Genomic DNA, 18,202 nt, shown 5'->3' with positions numbered 1-18,202 from the left:
TCAGAGATTACGCACAGCTGGAGATGGGACACTGGATGGAGTGGAGTGCTCTGAGGTGGTACAGATAATTCATCTGTCTAAGATGCCTGGCTGGAGTGTCTTACTCACACGCTCAGGCATACACTGATCTCCAGATTTGGGCTCGGGAAGGAATTTCCCTCATATCAGATTGGCAGGGAATTGGGCAGGGAAGGGAAGTTGTCATCTTCTGCAGTTTCGGGCTCAGATCACCTGTTGATATTATCTGGGCGTATCTCACCAAATCACTTCCCTGCCTTTGCAGGGGCCTCAGCCATTGGTGGCACCTCAGTCTCTCCTGTTCTCTGCTACTGGTGCACGACAGTTTAGTTTCCTGAGGACTGAAATGTTTTGGACTAACTAAAGTCTTTGGATTTAATATGGGATGACCTGGTGCTACGTAGTGGTTTGTGATCTATGGGAGGTCAGACTAGATGATCTGGTGGTCCCCTCTGGCCTTAAACTCTATGAAATGATGAAAGTCCTCAACTGGAATCCATCATCAAGTGTTTATTCTTCAAGTAAGCACATGTGCTTTCCACTTTGTTTCAAAGAAGAAGAAGAAATAGTTACTAACCTGTTCTGTAACTGTTCTGCCAGATGTGTTGCATGTGTCTATTTCATATCCCACCCTCCTATCCCTCCATATCGAGTCTTTTTGGCTAGAAGGAACTGAGAAGGGTTGGCGGCAGCTCCAGCCTTTATACCATCACATGGCAGCGCATGCCAATGGAGGACACATGAGCCATCTCTGCTGATGGAAAAATCTCTGAGAATGGTGCACTGGGCTTGCAAATGTTTCTAAAGTGGAAAGGGCACGTGTGATACATCTTGAAGAAGAACTGTTATAGAACCATTAGTAGCATGAACGGCAGATATAATAGACCAGGAGAGGCTACACCTCCCTAAACCCAGGCTGTCACCCCGCCCATGCTGTGCCCCGAGGCCCCGCCCTTGCTCCACCTCTCCCCCGAAGCCGGTGTGGGCTTGGCTCAGGCCACGGGCCTGGAGTTTGGTGCCTGGGCTGGCCAGCGGCTTGGGACCCAGGCAGAGGGGTATGGGGGGTGCCCTCAAGCTGCAATGGGGGCCTCAGGGCTACTCTGGCTCCGGTGGGGTGGGGTAGGCGTGGGCCTCAGGTGGGGCAGGGGGGTAGCCTCTTCAAATGGAGGGTTCACCCACCATGCATGGTTAGTAACTGTTTCATACAGTGCAAAGGTAACTTTGATCTGTTCATTTCTTCTCTTCAGCTTGTCCAGCTGCAAACTCTCATCTGCTTTCCCTGAGAACCTCTCCCCTAAGATGCTCTTTACAAACGAGTCCCTGGAAAAGCTGGACCTGAGTGCTAACACACTGGGAGACTCAGGACTGAAACATCTGTGTGAGGGACTGAAACATCCACACTGTAACCTGCAGACATTATTGTAAGTAACCCAGCGCTGTATTTTGTTAGTACGTGACTTTTTCACTAATCTCTGTGTTGTTTCACCCACCTGCTTTGTCCTAGCTTTTAGCCAAACAGCTGTTTGAGGCAGAGATTGTCATATTTTTGTACAGCGTCTGGGACACTGGGGCCTCAACCTGGTTGAAACCTCTACATGTTACGGCAATGCAACAATTTATTAATCAGTAATAAATACCATGTGCTGAGATCCATCCAGTCTTGCAAACTCAGCAGGAGAAGGATGTGACAACCCATGCAGGGCAGGAAGTGGTGTTGATGGATCCTTCACTGAGCATCTGTGGTGGGAGCCCAGCCACTGTGCTGACGTCCTTCAGTTCTGCCACCATTTTAGCCATGCGGCTCGACTTCTCCATTCTCATTTAATCCCATAACCACAAACTCAGGCACCTTGTAACCCTTCCTTAAAATCCAGTGTGACCTGCCACCTCCCTCTTCCTGCTAGTCCCCAGCTCACTCTCCACCTTACCAAGACAGACACATTCCCACAAGGGTGTACGCAGTCATACAGGTATAAATGTGCTTGATTCTAGGACTGTCGATTAATCGCAGTTAACTCACGTGATTAACTCAAAACAATTAACCATGTTTAAAAATTAATCTCTGTTTTAATCAAACTGTTAAACAATAGAATACCAATTGACATTTATTAAATATTTTGGATGCTTTTCTACATTTTCAAATATGTTGATTTCAATTAGAATACAGAATGCAAAGTGTACTGTGCTCGCTTTTTATTATTATTATTATTATTATTACAAATATTTGCACTGTAAAAATGATTTAAAAAATAGTAGTTTGCAATTCACCTCGTACAAGTATTGTAGTGCAATCTCTTTATTGTGAAGGCAAAACTTACAAATGTAGATATTAACAATGTAAAACTTTAGAGCCTACAAGTCTCCTCAGTCCTACTTCTTGTTCAGCCAATCGCTCAGAGAAACAAGTTTGTTTACATTTATGGGAGATAATGCTGCCCACGTTTTATTTACAATGTCACCTGAAAGTGAGAACAGACGTTTGCATGCACTTTTGTAGCTGGCACTGCAAAGTATTTACATGCCCGATGTGCTAAACATTCGTATGCCCCTTCATGTTTTGGCTACCATTCCAGAGGACATGCTTCGATGCTGATGACACTCATTAAAAATAATGCATTAATTAAATTTGTGACTGAACTCCTTGAGGGAGAATTATATATCCCCTGCTCTGTGTTTTACCCACATTCTGCTGTATATTTGGTATTATAGCAGTCTTGGATGATGAGCCAGACACTATCTGAAATATTTTGAAAATCTCCTTGCATTGTGCACAAATACAATCTGAGTCAGGAATTCATCATGTAATTAATTTTAATAATTAAAATGCATTGGATGACATGCATACAGGCTTTATAGACATCTAAACTACCAAGTTACCAGAAAAAAAGAAGTGTCACTGCACTAAGTGAAGTGAATACTGACACCTTTATGGAAGGAGATGGTAATTGTTCTCTCTGTTCACTTTGCAGGTTGTGGCAGTGCCATCTCACAGCTGCTTGCTGTGGGGATCTCTCTGCTGCACTCAGTACAAACCAGTCCCTGACTGAGCTGGAGCTGAGTGGGAATGAACTGGGAGATTCAGGAATTAAACTTCTGTGTGACGGGCTGAAACATCCCAGCTGTAAACTGCAGAAATTAGTGTAAGTCATTGCTGGGTTCCTTGATACTTTCCTTGTTAGACCAGCCTTTGCAAAAGTGCTGAATTTTGCATTGAGAATATTTTGAGGTCCTTTTTTCACTTATGAAATCACCTGCATTTCCAGGAGCAACTGGATATACAATCATTACATTGTGTTCACGGACATTTGGTAAATGTGGGTTTTGTACATTACATCTTTTGGTTGTACACAAACATTCATAATAGCCAGATGAAAATTCATTTTCTACTGGTCCAAGTCTCAAATATTGGGACTGTCCCTATAAAATCAGGACATCTGGCCACCTTACTGTTTGTTCACTGTGCCCATCTCCATCTCTGCAGGGTTTGGAATTGCCATCTGACTGATGCTTGCTGTGGAGATCTCTCCTCTCTGCTCAGCACAAACCAGTCCCTGAGAGAGTTGAACCTGAGTGATAATAAGCTGAGTTATTCAGGAGTGAAGCTTCTGTGTGAAGGACTGAAACATCCAAACTGCAAGTTAGAGAAGCTTGAGTAAGTGACTTCTGGTTTCTGTAGGAAAAGAATCCGTCACAGTGTGTGCTGGGCTTCCAATCACCTAGCTGTGTATGGACTGCATGGACCAATGAGGTGAATTGGGCTGATCTGTACGGGCTGAGGGTGGGAGTGTGTTCTGTGCCTCCAGGAGGCGCTGCGCGTACAAATGCAACCCAGGGAGGGGGCCAAAGTGGCTTTAATCTTCCTTTGATCTATTCTGACTCCAGGCTGGTCAAGGCCCTAAACAGCCAACAGTGTAACTTAGGCAACCTGCCTCCTCCAACTTCCTACACTGGGGCTTGCACAGAGCAGCCTGTGACTGTCTGGCACAGTGCTAGTACTGGGGGAATTTCCCTCCACACACCGGCTAAGGGGCTGTTGCTTCTCTGTATGCTGCTGTGGCAGTGTGCAGGGGCTGTAGAAGGAGGGAGAATTCTCTCCCATGTGTGTGTGATTTTCAGGGCAGGGACAGTGTCTCCAAAGTGTTTGTACAGCAGTTAGTAGAGCTGGTCTGGAAGTTCCCACTGATATATTTTTTGATAGAAAATTTTGGTTTCTTCAGAATTGAAATATTCCATGGGAAAATATTGATTTTTGTGAAGCTCTTTCAACTTATTTTCAACTTTATTTTATTTTATTTTTTGGTTAGGAAACATTTTATTTCAGGTCAGTTTGACATTAATCATTGTGTCTGTGTGAACTGCCGCAGTGCCCCATGGGAACTGTAGTTTGGGTCCTTCATCCCCCTCATTCTCATTTATCGGCTGCATTCCCCTTCCAGCATATGTCCCCCATGATGGGCCTGCACTGCAGAGCTCAGTCACAGGAAGTGTCTGTGGTGCATCATGGGAGACAGTCAGGCCCTGGTGCCCACACCAGAGGGGCAAACGGAGACAGGAGATATTCCAAGAAACACAGCAGCAGCTCCAGTGGGCAAGTTTCCTGCTTAACAAGTAGAAGTCAGCAGCAGAACTGAAATTAGGGTTGGTTGACATGTATTTTATCAAAAATTCATTTGACAGAAAATTGAGTTTAGAACTAAATGGAAATTTTCACATACTATATCTTCTTTCTCATCAAATTCTCAGCCTTCCTTCAGGAAACAGAACACTGAAAACTCAAAAACTTTCAGCTGAAATCCAAAATATATATTTTTTTCAGGGTTTCTTCCCCCAACTTAACCGGTGAACGTTTTGGGGATGAGGGGATGGAGAGAGGGAAACATTTTCTAACCAGCTCTAGTTGAAATATTCTCTGTTGATTTGTAGAATTTTGGTCAATAATTGACTAGTGAACCCTTTACAAAACAATTTAAAAAAGCTATTTATCTGGATTTCTAAACTATTCACCAATGTTTGCGGTCTTGCTTCTCATGGGTCATTGCTATACAAAGGCGCAATTGGGTTACCCTTCTCCCCACCCTGCCAATGAGTACTGTGCACAGTAGCAATGCTATTTCCGTCCTAATACCAAACCAATCAGTCATTGCTAAATCTATTAGGAACTCATTTATGTCTGTCTGTCATATCTGATGATGATGTCACAGCATTCCATGTGTACTCACGTGGCTGTATAGCCTGACCCATGAGAAGCAAGACTGCAAACATGTGACACACAAACATGCAGGTTCCCATGGAGGACTTTGCATGATGCTTGGCCCCTTTTTTTCAGTCAGTTTTTCTTTTCTGTCTTCCTCAAACTGTTCACAACCATTATTGACAGTAGCGCTCCATTTATATCTGTCCTTGGCTGTGTGTTCAAAGTTATCAATATTTATGCCACATAAGGTGAGATTCTGCTTAAGGGTGTCTTTGAAACATTTTCTTTGACTCTCCCTCCTGAGCTTTCTGAGTTTCAGCTCCCTCCATAGGGAACTTTCTTTGGAAGTCCATCATTGCCGGTTATGATAACACGACCTGTCCATCTAAGCTGAGCTTGGCTGATCATTGCCTCATTGGTGGTTTTTGCTTTTTCAAGGACGTTAATGTTTGAGACTTTGTCTTGCCATTGACCTTCTGAATGGAGTGGAGAGAGCACGTGGAATTTTCAAAGTTGATTAATGTGTCTGTGGTAAGCTGTCCATGTTTCACACCCATATGAAAGGGACGCTGTCTCTGCTGCATTATATATAAGGTTTAGATTCTGGTTTGGGTATTTTTAGTAAAAGTGAGAGAGAGGTCACAGGCAATAAACAAAAATTCACAGAAGCTTGCAACCTGTCCCTCAAATTTTACTAAAAATACCCTGGGGGGAGGGAGGGGAATAACAGCGGGAGTACTGTAGTGGGAGTGACTGGGGGCTGCTGCTCTGGCAGCTCCAGGGCCAGCTACCGGCCAGCTATTCTGGGGGCCCCAGGACTGGCCAATGGCCAGCTGCTTCAGGGGACTGCGGGCCAGTCTGATGCTACAGGGAGCCTGGGACCAGTCACTGCTCCGGTGGCCCTGGGGACTGGCTGTGACAGCTGCTCCAGCCCTGCTGACACAACCCCCCCACCACCACTTCAGCCCTGAGTCTGCTGCTCCCGCAGGCCCCGGGGATGACAGCTGCTTCAGCCGTACCACTGAGGAAGTCACGGAGGTCTGGGAAAGTCACAGGATCCATGGCCTCAGTAACAGAATCATACTCTTAATTGTATAGAATCAGTTCTGTTCACAGTTTGATGTGCTGGTTGAGTATCCAATGGTGAAGTCTTCTGAAGGCCTGGTTTGCCTTTTGTATTTCTTGTAATTAAGTGCTGAAGGGTGGAATGTTTTTGCTTCGATGCTGTCAAGGCTGCTAAGCTGCTACAGCTGCTCAGTGCTTCTGTCCTAGGAGCTCTGATGTTATCCGCACTAGCAGAGAGTGCAGCCTGCTAATTCAGCAGACCTCAGTGTTACTCAGAGAGAAGGACCACAGGCATGGTTGAGTGACAAAGGCACTTGGTCAGGTTTATTGCCTTCAAGACACAGTCCTAAAAACTGGCACAACTTGCACAAGTACCTTAACACAGGAGTGTGCTGTGGCAAGGAGCAGCTGAGTCAGCAATGGGAGTCTCTGCTGTCCCCTTGGCCACACAAAGGGTTAAGGTGAGGTACCCAAACATTTATAGACTGAGACAAACAACTGGGATACACAACTTACGTACGTTACCTCCCCTTGTACCTTATTCCTGATATCTCAGACAAAACATCCCTATTCAATATTCTGTCAAAACATCTTATCTTACGCTAGGTATATTTGTAATGGCCTTCTGGAATGTATTTATGTAAATATCTAGGGCCTAGCTTTTCTTAGGAGGGCCTATGCTTTGGCAATGCTAGCAGCAACTTTGCAAGTTTATGTACTAATCAGTGAACTTTGCTTTACTACGTGACCTGATACTGATTCACAGCTGTGACGAAGTGGGACTGTTCTTAATGTTTCCTCTGAATACAGAGTGGGTGCCTCAGTTTCTGGCCAACACTCTGTCTCTGTGGCAACTAATGGCCCAGGCCCTTCCCCCCTGCAAGGGGATGCTAAAGATGAGGGAGAACAAAGAGATCAGGTGACCTCCTGGCCTGGGAAAGAGACAAAGGCCAGAAAGGAGGGGCAGGAGGGGGTTTCAGTTGAGAGCTGGCTGGGGATGAGGAGTGAGTGCAGACAGGGTTGTCTGCCTTGCTGGGCACCAGAATGGACCTGGCTGAGGGGTCCGGTTCTCTGTACCTACTAGCTCTGTTTTAGAATAATAGAATCATAGAATATCAGGGTTGGAAGGGACCTCAGGAGGTCATCTAGTCCAACCCCCTGCTCAAAGCAGGACCAATTCCCAACTAAATCATCCCAGCCAGGGCTTTGTCAAGCCTGACCTTAAAAACCTCTAAGGAAGGACATTCCACCACCTCCCTAGGTAACCCATTCCAGTGCTTTACCACTCTCTGAGTGAAAAAGTTTTTCCTAATATCCAACCTAAACCTCCCCCACTGCAACTTGAGACCATTACTCCTTGTTCTGTCATCTGCTACCACTGAGAACAGTCTAGATCCATCCTCTTTGGAACCCCCTTTAAGGTAGTTGAATAAAGCTATCAAATCCCCCCTCATTCTTCTCTTCTGCAGACTAAACAATCCCAGTTCCCTCAGCCTCTCCTCATAAGTCATGTGCTCCAGCCCCCTAATCATTTTTGTTGCCCTCCACTGCACTCTTTCCAATTTTTCCACATCCTTCTTGTAGTGTGGGGCCCAAAACTGGACACAGTACTCCAGATGAGGCCTTACCAATGTCGAATAGAGGGGAATGATCACATCCCTCGATCTGCTTGCAATGCCCCATACTTATACAGCCCAAAATGCTGTTATCCTTCTTGGCAACAAGGGCACACTGTTGACGCATATCCAGCTTCTCGTCCACTGTAAGCCCTAGGTTCTTTTCTGCAGAACTGCTTCCTAGCCACTCGGTCCCTAGTCTGTAGCAGTGCATGGGATTCTTCCGTCCTAAGTGCAGGACTCTGTACTTGTCCTTGTTGAACCTCATGAGGTTTCTTTTGGCCCAGTCCTCTAATTTGTCTAGGTCTCTCTGTATCCTATCCCTACCCTCCAGCATTATCTACCACTCCTCCCAGTTTAGTGTCATCTGCAAACTTGCTGAGAGTGCAGTTCACGCCATCTTCCAGATAATTAATGAAGATATTGAACAAAACAAGCCCCAGGACCGACCCTTGGGGCACTCCACTTGAAACCGGCTGCCAACTAGACATGGAGCCGTTGATCATTACCCGTTGAGCCCGACGATCTAGCCAGCTTTCTATCCATCTTATAGTCTTTTCATCCAGCCCATACTTCTTTAATTGCTGGCAAGAATACTGTGGGAGACCATATCAAAAGCTTTGCTAAAGTCCACTGCTTTCTCCTCATCCACAGACCCAGTTATCTCCTCATAGAAGGCAATTAGGTTAGTCAGGCATGACTTGCCCTTGGTGAATCCGTGCTGACTGTTCCTGATCACTTTCCTCTCCTCTAAGTGCTTCAGAATTGATTCCTTGGGGACCTGGTCCTTGATTTTTCTAGGACTGAGGTGAGGCTGACTGGCCTGTATTTCCCCGGATCCTCCTCCTTCCCTTTTTTAAAGATGGGTCCAGTTATCCAGGACCGCCTCCGTTCGCCATGAGTTTTCAAAGATAATGGCCAATGGCTCTGCAATCACATCCGCCAACTCCTTTAGCACCCTTGGAGGCAGCGCTTCCGGCCCCATGGACTTGTGCTCGTCCAGTTTTTCTAAATAGTCCTGAACCACTTCTTTCTCCACAGAGGGCTGGTCACCTTCTCCCCATACTGTGCTGCCCAGTGCAGCAGTCTGGGAGCTGACCTTGTTTGTGAAGACAGAGGCAAAAAAATCATTGAGTACATTAGTTTTTTCCACATCCTCTGTCACTAGGTTGCCTCCCTCATTCGGTAAGGGGCCTACACTTTCCTTGACTTTCTCCTTGTTGCTAACATACTTGAAGAAACCCTTCTTGTTACTCTTAACATCTCTTGCTAGCTGCAACTCCAAGTGTGATTTGGCCTTCCTGATTTCTCTCCTGCATACCTGAGCAATATTTTTATACTCCTCCCTGGTCATTTGTCCAAGCTTCCACTTCTTGTAAGCTTCTTTTTTGCGTTTAAGATCAGCAAGGATTTCACTGTTAAGCCAAGCTGGTTGCCTGCCATATTTACTATTCTTCCTACACATCGGGATGGTTTTTTCCTGCAACCTCAATAAGGATTCTTTAAAAAATAGCCAGCTCTCCTGGATTCCTTTCCCCCTCATGTTATTTTCCCAGGGGATCCTGCCCATCAGCTCCCTGAGGGAGTCAAAGTCTGCTTTTCTGAAGTCCAGGGTCCGTATTCTGCTGCTTTCCTTTTTTCCCTGTGTCAGGATCCTGAACTCGACCATCTCATGGTCACTGCCTCCCAGGTTCCCATCCACTTTTACTTCCCCTACTAATTCTTCTCTGTTTGTGAGCAGCAGGTCAAGAAGAGCTCTGGCCCTAGTTGGTTCCTCCAGCACTTGGACCAGGAAATTGTCCCCTACACTTTCCAAAACTTCCTGGATTGTCTGTGCACTGCTGTATTGCTCTCCCAGCAGATATCAGGGTGATTAAAGTCTCCCGTGAGAATCAGGTCCTGCGATCTAGTAACTTCTGCTAGTTGCCGGCGTCCACCTCATCCCCATGGTCTGGTGGTCTATAGTAGACTCCCAGTTCCTGTCATCTAATAGTACTTTGGAACTATTTCCAAAGTAGACCATGTTCCTGTCATCTAATAAACCTCTGTTTTACTGGCTGGCTAAGCATCACATCTTACTGCGAAGTGGCGGTGTGTGCAGGACCCTCTGGCTTCCCCAGGACCCCGCCTGGGCAGACTCGCTGTGGGAAGCGCATGGAGGGGCATATGCTGAATGCTCCAAGGAGAGACCCAGGAGGTGAAGCCGTGTGAGCTTCTTGCCCTGAAGACAGTCTGCTCCAAGGGCGAGGAAGCTCCCCAAAGTTCTGACTGGCTTTGTGGGGAGCAGTTCCAAAGCATCGCCTGGGGACTCCGTGACAACAGCCTCTGGGTCAGGCCTCAGATCTTGCACCAGGCTTTCTCTGACTATTACAGTTGCCTCTGAGAACCTATCAAGGATAAGCTGTAGGTCATGTTTAACTCTGATTAAATAGAGCACATTCATCTGGAAAAAGGCTCCATGCATGAGTTTCTCAAGAACGTTTGTCTTTGCAGTAACCCTTTGGAGACTGAAGAGTTTTCCATTCAATCTGTACCTAGTGTAGACGCTCTTTTGAAGGTTGTCAGTTGCATAAGTCAGAATAGTTGCAAATGAGAGACCCAAAAGGGCTGGTGCCAGCTTTCAGCCTTGTTTCACCTCATTAGATATGGGAAATGGTTTAGAGAAGCCACCATCAGAGAGTAATTGATCAGTCATGTCTTCATGGAACTGACATATGATATTAATGAATTTGGTGGGGTAGCCAAACTTTTTTAGAATTTTCCAGAGGCCATTTCTGATCAGTTTTTAAAGATCAATGATGACAGCAGACAGTTCCATGTTTTGCTGAATGCATTTTTCTGGAATCTGTTTCACAAAAGTAAATAATTTCTGTGGTGCTTCAACTTGATCTAAATTCACATTTGGTCTCTGGTAGAAACTTCTCTGATACTGTTCTGACAAGCCAATTGAGCAAAATGTGGACTAGGATTTTGCCACCTACAGATAGCAGGGATATACCCTGATAATTACCACAGTCAGATTTGTTCCCTTCATTTTTGCATAGTGTAAGTATAACAACTTTGAAGTCCTGAGGAATTTCCTCAGCTTCCCAGATATTCTTAATGATTTTGTGTAGAAACACATGAGGGCGTGGTGGTTCCCAGCTGTCATTTGAAGGCTTTGCCTTGGGCCCATGGCTGTCTGTGTGGTACATACAATTACATTTCTACATTTAATACTGATTGTGGGGAATGGTCTTGAAATTGGTGCTGGCCCACAGACCATTGCTGGAAGCCCTTAGTCAGCACCTCCCAATCCCCCTCTCCTTGCTGATGGGCTCCTCTGTGGCTCCCCTCCCTCTCATTCTCCCCAATTCTCTTCCATGAACCCACAGTTGCTCTACCTGTGTTGTTCTCCATAATGTCTTGACTCCTTGTTCATCTGTGATTGTCTAGTATCTTTTGTGCCTTGATAATCAATGTGCAGTGGGGGGTTTCTGGGTGTGGAGCATCTTATCTAACTAATGCCTGGCCAGGAGCTGAGGATGTGAACCTGCACCTTATGAGTTAGTTCCATGTCTCTTGTGATGAGACCAGTTCCTGTCTGGGAATGTGTGATCCCTGCTAGGGCTTTGAAAATTTAGAATGAGCCGTTGTGCCTTTAACCACACCCTGTTCTCTCCTTTTGTTCCATACTCACCCCAGACCTCGATGTATGACTAACGCCCGCTCTTCTTTTAAATAACACTCTGAGCTTCCAGAGGAACAAAAAGGAAACCCTTGTAGCTGTCCAGCCTGCCAGGTTTGGCTGCACAGGCTTTGGAAAATGTCGTCTCTTAGTGCTTCAGTTACTTCATCTGTGCTACCTCACGGGTGTGTTGTGAGACTAAATTCATTCATGTTTGTACAGTAAGTCTAGAAGGTAAATCGAAAAGTGAAGTAGTGGTTTGATTCTTCCTATAAGCACCAAAGATCTCTCCAAGTCCCTCCACTTCCTGATAGAAATTCTTCCTGTCGGCCCCTGGATATTTAACAACCTTTTTGACCATTCATTCTCTGCAGTGATCCAGGTCCCCACTGCAGTGAATGTCTTACATCTCCTCTTCCCTTGTGGGTTGGTTAGGTACATTCAGCTGCATGATGTGTGTTACAGGGAGTTTAAGATGCCTGCAGACAAACCTCCACAGGTTGATAGTTGTTTGTCATGGTTTATTTTTGTTTTCACAGTTTGTCAGAAATCCACATAGACAAAAAAACAACCGAAGACTTGGAAATTTTGCAGAAGTTAAAACCTGGTTTGTCGATTGTGCATAATGCAGCATCCAGACATCAGAACGCAGGTACAAGGACGAGGAAGATGGCATGTCTTCTATCTCAGTGTCATACATTCATCTGTAGACTAACGTCTCAGAGTTCAGAAGTGATGTGGAATATTTTTGTGATGCACTGTCGGGAGGTTGGACTTGGTCTGCTATTAAGCATTGATACATATTGGCTTCTCTGGTTGATACAAGGCCGTATAGAGGAATAACAAATCTTGAGACAGTTTTTGACTCCCTTAAAGGAAACTTAATGGTGTAAAAGATTTTAAGGGGGAATTGATTTCCCTTTTAAAGCTGGGGTGTTAAACTCCTGACCCATGTCATGTATTTTTATTGCTGCATCACATACTCAGATTCTATGGTATCTTAGATTTTCTTTATTGACTTTTTAAAAACAACTTTTTCTTTATAATTATGAGGCCAAGAATGTACTGTATGTGAAATGAATGTCACTGAAGCATCAATTTCTGGCTGAGTCTGCAGATAGCTTGAGGACCCTGGGAGGTGTGAACACTAATGCTCCCTTAAGTAATCTCTCGGGGTGTTAGTTCTAAATCCCCAATTCAATGTCAATGTGGACAGGGCTGAGGCGGTACAGCTGTGCCAGAGGAGCTGCCGGAGTGGGGTTCTGCTCCTTTTGCCACTGCGGTTCCTGGGCTGCTCCACACTAGCAGCTCCTCCAGTGCGGCTGTACCGACCCCAGCTCCACCTCCAGCACTGTCCTCCGGTGGGGCTGCTGTCCAGACCCCAGACAGGAGATGCAGGCACGCAGCTGTGTGGTAGGGCTGGGGGCAGTACAGCTGTGCCGGAGGAGCACCAGCATGGGCAGCTCCTCCTGTGTCTTTCCAGTACGCCGTACTGGCTATAAATAGGTTACTGGTTCGTGGTGTATCTAATCGGACCGCCCTACTTGCACCACTGAAAGCAGGCTTATACGTTTGGCAGGATGGGAGTGTGACATCCCCCCAGGGCACAATCTGGAACTGTGGGACCACTGAGTCCCCTTAAACTCTTTAACCTGCTCTATTTCTTGTCCATGCTGTGCTAGTGATAAGCCGCAAACCCCTCCAGGTGCTGTGATCAGTCAGCCGTCAACATGTAGACATCAACACCCAGCTGAGTTGCATGAATTTTCTCTAAGCCACTCATGAATTATACATAGAGAGACCCCAGCCAATCTCTCCAGCCCCCCAAGCCTTATACCCCAGTGATATACCATCTTATACTGCTCAAGACCTTCTCTTGAACAGTGCAAGCACATTAATTAGTTCACCACTTCATTAAAGGAAAGTGGACATGTACCAGCTTTTGTAATCTGAACAGATTCCCCAAGTGCTTTAGACAAACTCATTGGTAAGGCTAAAACATTAAAAAAAGTTTATTAACTGCAGAAAGAAAGATTTTAAGTGTTTATAAGAGTTAGACACAGAGGTCAAAGTTGGTTACATAAGAAATAAAAATAGAATTGCAGTCTAAATTCTAAACATTACTAAACTAAACAAGATTTGAAGCAAAAAGCTTTTCTCACCTCACTGGCTGTTCCCGGCAGTTTACAATTCTTAATACACAGGCTGAATTCTCTTCTCAGCCTGGGACCAATCTCTTCAGTTCAAAGTCTTTGTCTTCCAAACAATCTCCCAGGTGTTGACATGGGGGAGGAGCGAGGCCAAGTGGTGATGTCATTGACCTTCATTTATACTTTCTCTCAAGCTCTAGAAAGATCCATGCTGTGACGTGGGGGTTAAGGCAGCCCCCATTGCGTATGTGCCATCTCTGAGGAGTCTCTGGGAGCGTGAATTCTTCTTGATGGGCCATCAACTCCTGTCTGGCCAATCTAGATGTAAATCTGTCTTGTCAGTGTTAGTTGCTCCATTGTTGCCACTGGCAGGTTAGCTGTGGGCATTTTCCACTTACCATATATTTCAGTAACAAACCTACAGCAATACTTCCTAACTTCACATACAAATTTCATAGATGACGTGTACGAAGGGCATGCGGGGTTAAGTGCCCCTCAGATTTCTGCTTGTTGTGCTGGGGAGGTAGGGAGAGGGGCTCTGCCTGCCCCCCAGCATGCTTGGCACCTGGCAGTGGGGACGGCAGGGAGTGGAAGGGGCAGGACCAGCCACTTCTCATGCCAGCCCCTCCAATGCTCTGTGCTTCCCGCCTGGGCCTGGTTGCTGGGAATAGGGGCTGAGCGAGCCAGAGGTCTCTCTGCCTCCCAGCACTTTTCTGGATCACTCACTCTCTGTAGAGCTGGCCTGAGCCCTTCTGTCTCCTGTGCCCTCTGCATGGAGCTGGCTCTCACTCTCAGGCTGTGGAGAAATTCAGCCCAAATCTACCCACCTTGGTAGCTCCATTTCCCCCATCATCACACAGCCATGAATGGATTTAGCCTAGGAGGCAGGGTCAGTATTATCCCCATTTGGCAGGTGGGATATAGGGCACACAGAGGTGAAGTGACTTTCCCAAGGCTAAGCAGGGAGTCTGTGGCAGAGGACTGGAGAAGTGAAACAAGTGCCGGTCTTTAAAAGGGAACAAAGATAACCCATGGAATTATAGGCCATTCAGCCTTATATCAGTACCTCAAAAGATACTGGAACAAATTATTAAATAACCAATAGGTAAGCATCTGAGAGATAATAGGGTAATAACTGATAGCCAGCATGGATTTGTCAAGCAAAAATCATGCCAAACCAACCTAATTTCCTTCTTTGACTGGCCTAGGGAATAGGGGAGAAGCAGTAGACATGATATATCTTGATTTTAGTAAGGCTTTTGACTCAGTCCCACATGATATTCACATAAGCAAACTACAGAATACTGGTCTAGATGAAATCACTAAAAGGTGGGTGCATAACTGGTTTAAAGACTGCATTCAAAGTCTCATTCAAAGAGTAGTTATCAATTGTTTGCTGTCAAATGGGAAGGGCATTCTAGTGGGGTCCCACAGGCATAAGTCCTGGATCTAGTAGTATTCAATATTTTCAGTATGACTTGGATAATGGAATGGAGAGTATGTTTATAAAATGTACAGATGACACCAAGCTGGGTGGGGCTGCCAGCACACTGGAGGACAGAGTTAGAATTCAAAACTACCTTGGCAAATTGAAGAACTGAGCTGAATTCATTAAGATGAAATTCAGTAAATATAAGTCCAAAGTTCTTCACTTAGGAAGGAAAAAAATCAAATGCACAGCTACAAAATGGGGAATAACTGGCTAGGTGGCAGTAGGGTTCTGGTGGTTCTAGTGGATCTCAAATTGAATAGGCGTCAACAATGGATGGAGTTGCGAAAAAGGTTAATCTCATTCTGGGGTACATTAACAATAATGTCATATGTAAGATACAGGCGGTGATTGTCCCACTCTGATCGGCACTGGCAAGGCTCCAGCTGGAGCACTGTGTCCAGATCTGGGTGCCATGCTTTAGGAGAGAGGTGGACAAATTGGGGAGAGTCCAGGGGAGAGCAACAAAAATGATAAAAGGTTTAGAAAACCTGAGCAATGAAGGAAGGTTAAAAAAATAGCATGTTTAGTCTTGAGAAAAGAAGACTCCAAACTCTGCTCCCTCCCACATCTTGGCCCCTCCTCTCTGTTCCATGCAGTAAAAATGCCCCTTTCCCATGCCCCCCAAGCAAAGGGAACCCGGAAGCAACATTTGCCGGACCCCTCACCTGTTCCCAGGACACCATCCTATGGCATAACCTGTGAAAGGAGGTTATCTCCAGCCCAGGGGCACAGACACCTAGGCTCTCCACAAACCTGAGCAAATAATAGCTCTGTTCTCTAGCTACTCCTCCCCAATGCCTCCTGGACCTACCTGGAATTTTGGAGGGGAAAGGGAGTGAAAGCCCCCCTAGTTTGTGGAGGAAAGGAATCTAGCTCAGGGTTTGACCCACCTCAACTCAGCCTCATGTGGAGCCTGTTTCTACCCTGGATGATTATTAAACCTCACGTAAAAACAGTCGCCCAAAACATAACCAGAGATATGGTGGACCATGTCTCCTGGGCTGTTCTGGCAAAGGTGGGCAATCTGCCTACATAGCAGGGATCGGGGTTGATGTTTGTTAAAAGGAGGAAGAGAAAGATAAATGTGTCATACCTGCAATGCAAAGGTCCTCTGAAATCCTTCAAAGAAGGGCTTTGAGATACAGGGCCAGCCATAAGTGAAATTCCAAGAGAAAGTCTGAAAGATTATCTTTTAATCACCATGGCTTTTGTCTATGCAGGTCTGAAGACTGCACCAAATCCGAGCTGGACTTGTTCCAAATAGCCTCTATGCACACCAACATTGAGAAAAGCATCTACATCAAGGTACTGCCTCTATTGACGATTATAGAGGCTGCCCCCATTGACTTTTTTATAGCAGGGAATGGCATAGATTATATGGGTTAAAACAACACGCTGTTGTACCTGTATTGGAAGATTGTAAAAGATGACAGAACCTTGCTCAACAGAGAGTCTAAGGTGGGCCTCGTGAGTTACCCCATGGTGTCTATTATCAGTCATTTGAATGTCACTCTGTGAGAACATAAGAACATAAGAAAGGCCGTACCGGGTCAGACCAAAGGTCCATCTAGCCCAGTATCTGTCTACCGACAGTGGCCAATGCCAGGTGCCCCTGAGGGAGTGAACCTAACAGGCAATGATCAAATGATCTCTCTCCTGCCATCCATCTCCATCCTCTGACGAACAGAGGCTAGGGACACCATTCTTACCCATCCTGGCTAATAGCCATTTATGGACTTAGCCACCATGAATTTATCCAGTCCCCTTTTAAACATTGTTATAGTCCTAGCCTTCACAACCTCCTCAGGTAAGGAGTTCCACAAGTTGACTGTGCGCTGCGTGAAGAAGAACTTCCTTTTATTTGTTTTAAACCTGCTGCCTATTAATTTCATTTGGTGACCCCTAGTTCTTGTATTATGTGAATAAGTAAATAACTTTTCCTTATCCACTTTCTCAACATCACTCATGATTTTATATACCTCTATCATGTCCCCCCTTAGTCTTCTCTTTTCCAAACTGAAGAGTCCTAGCCTCTTTAATCTTTCCTCATATGGGACCTTCTCTAAACCCCTAATCATTTTAGTTGCTCTTTTCTGAACCTTTTCTAGTGCTAGAATATCTTTTTTGAGGTGAGGAGACCACATCTGTACACAGTATTCAAGATGTGGGCGTACCATGGATTTATATAAGGGAAATAATATATTCTCAGTCTTATTCTCTATCCCCTTTTTAATGATTCCTAACATCCTGTTTGCTTTTTTGACTGCCTCTGCACACTGCGTGGACATCTTCAGAGAACTATCCACGATAACTCCAAGATCTTTTTCCTGACTCGTTGTAGCTAAATTAGCCCCCATCATGTTATATGTATAGTTGGGGTTATTTTTTCCAATGTGCATTACTTTACATTTATCCACATTAAATTTCATTTGCCATTTTGTTGCCCAATCACTTAGTTTTGTGAGATCTTTTTGAAGTTCTTCACAATCTGCTTTGGTCTTAACTATCTTGAGTAGTTTAGTATCATCTGCAAACTTTGCCACCTCACTGTTTACCCCTTTCTCCAGATCATTTATGAATAAATTGAATAGGATTGGTCCTAGGACTGACCCTTGGGAACACCACTAGTTACCCCCTCCATTCTGAGAATTTACCATTAATTCCTACCCTTTGTTCCCTGTCCTTTAACCAGTTCTCAATCCATGAAAGGACCTTTCCTTTTATCCCATGACAGCTTAATTTACGTAAGAGCCTTTGGTGAGGACCTTGTCAAAGGCTTTCTGGAAATCTAAGTACACTATGTCCACGGATCCCCTTGTCCACATGTTTGTTGACCCCTTCAAAGAACTCTAATAGATTAGTAAGACACGATTTCCCTTTACAGAAACCATGTTGACTATTGCTCAAGAGTTTATGTTTTTCTATGTGTCTGACAATTTTATTCTTTACTATTGTTTCAACTAATTTGCCCGGTACCGACGTTAGACTTACCGGTCTGTA

At 45.2% G+C, this 18,202-nt stretch overlaps 1 protein-coding gene and 1 pseudogene across 1 annotated transcript in view; both read left to right on the top strand.

Moving 5' to 3' along the window:
• LOC120403834 overlaps positions 1 to 18,202 on the top strand; it is a 282,366-nt pseudogene that overhangs the window by 201,701 nt on the left and 62,463 nt on the right.
• Positions 1 to 18,202, top strand: part of LOC120403840 (NACHT, LRR and PYD domains-containing protein 3-like) — a 47,282-nt gene that overhangs the window by 26,460 nt on the left and 2,620 nt on the right. Inside the window, exons 7-11 of the mRNA XM_039535641.1 lie at positions 1,266 to 1,439; positions 2,988 to 3,158; positions 3,500 to 3,670; positions 12,100 to 12,212; positions 16,423 to 16,507. Coding sequence (XP_039391575.1) covers positions 1,266 to 1,439; positions 2,988 to 3,158; positions 3,500 to 3,670; positions 12,100 to 12,212; positions 16,423 to 16,466 — 673 coding nt within the window. The 3' untranslated portion in view covers positions 16,467 to 16,507. The remainder of the gene's footprint in view (positions 1 to 1,265; positions 1,440 to 2,987; positions 3,159 to 3,499; positions 3,671 to 12,099; positions 12,213 to 16,422; positions 16,508 to 18,202) is intronic.

This window comes from Mauremys reevesii, linkage group 4, assembly GCF_016161935.1.
Source record: "Mauremys reevesii isolate NIE-2019 linkage group 4, ASM1616193v1, whole genome shotgun sequence".
Classification (NCBI taxonomy): domain Eukaryota; kingdom Metazoa; phylum Chordata; order Testudines; family Geoemydidae; genus Mauremys; species Mauremys reevesii.
The sequence above is the reverse complement of the archived record's forward strand: the minus strand, read 5'-3'. Positions and strand labels throughout refer to the sequence as shown.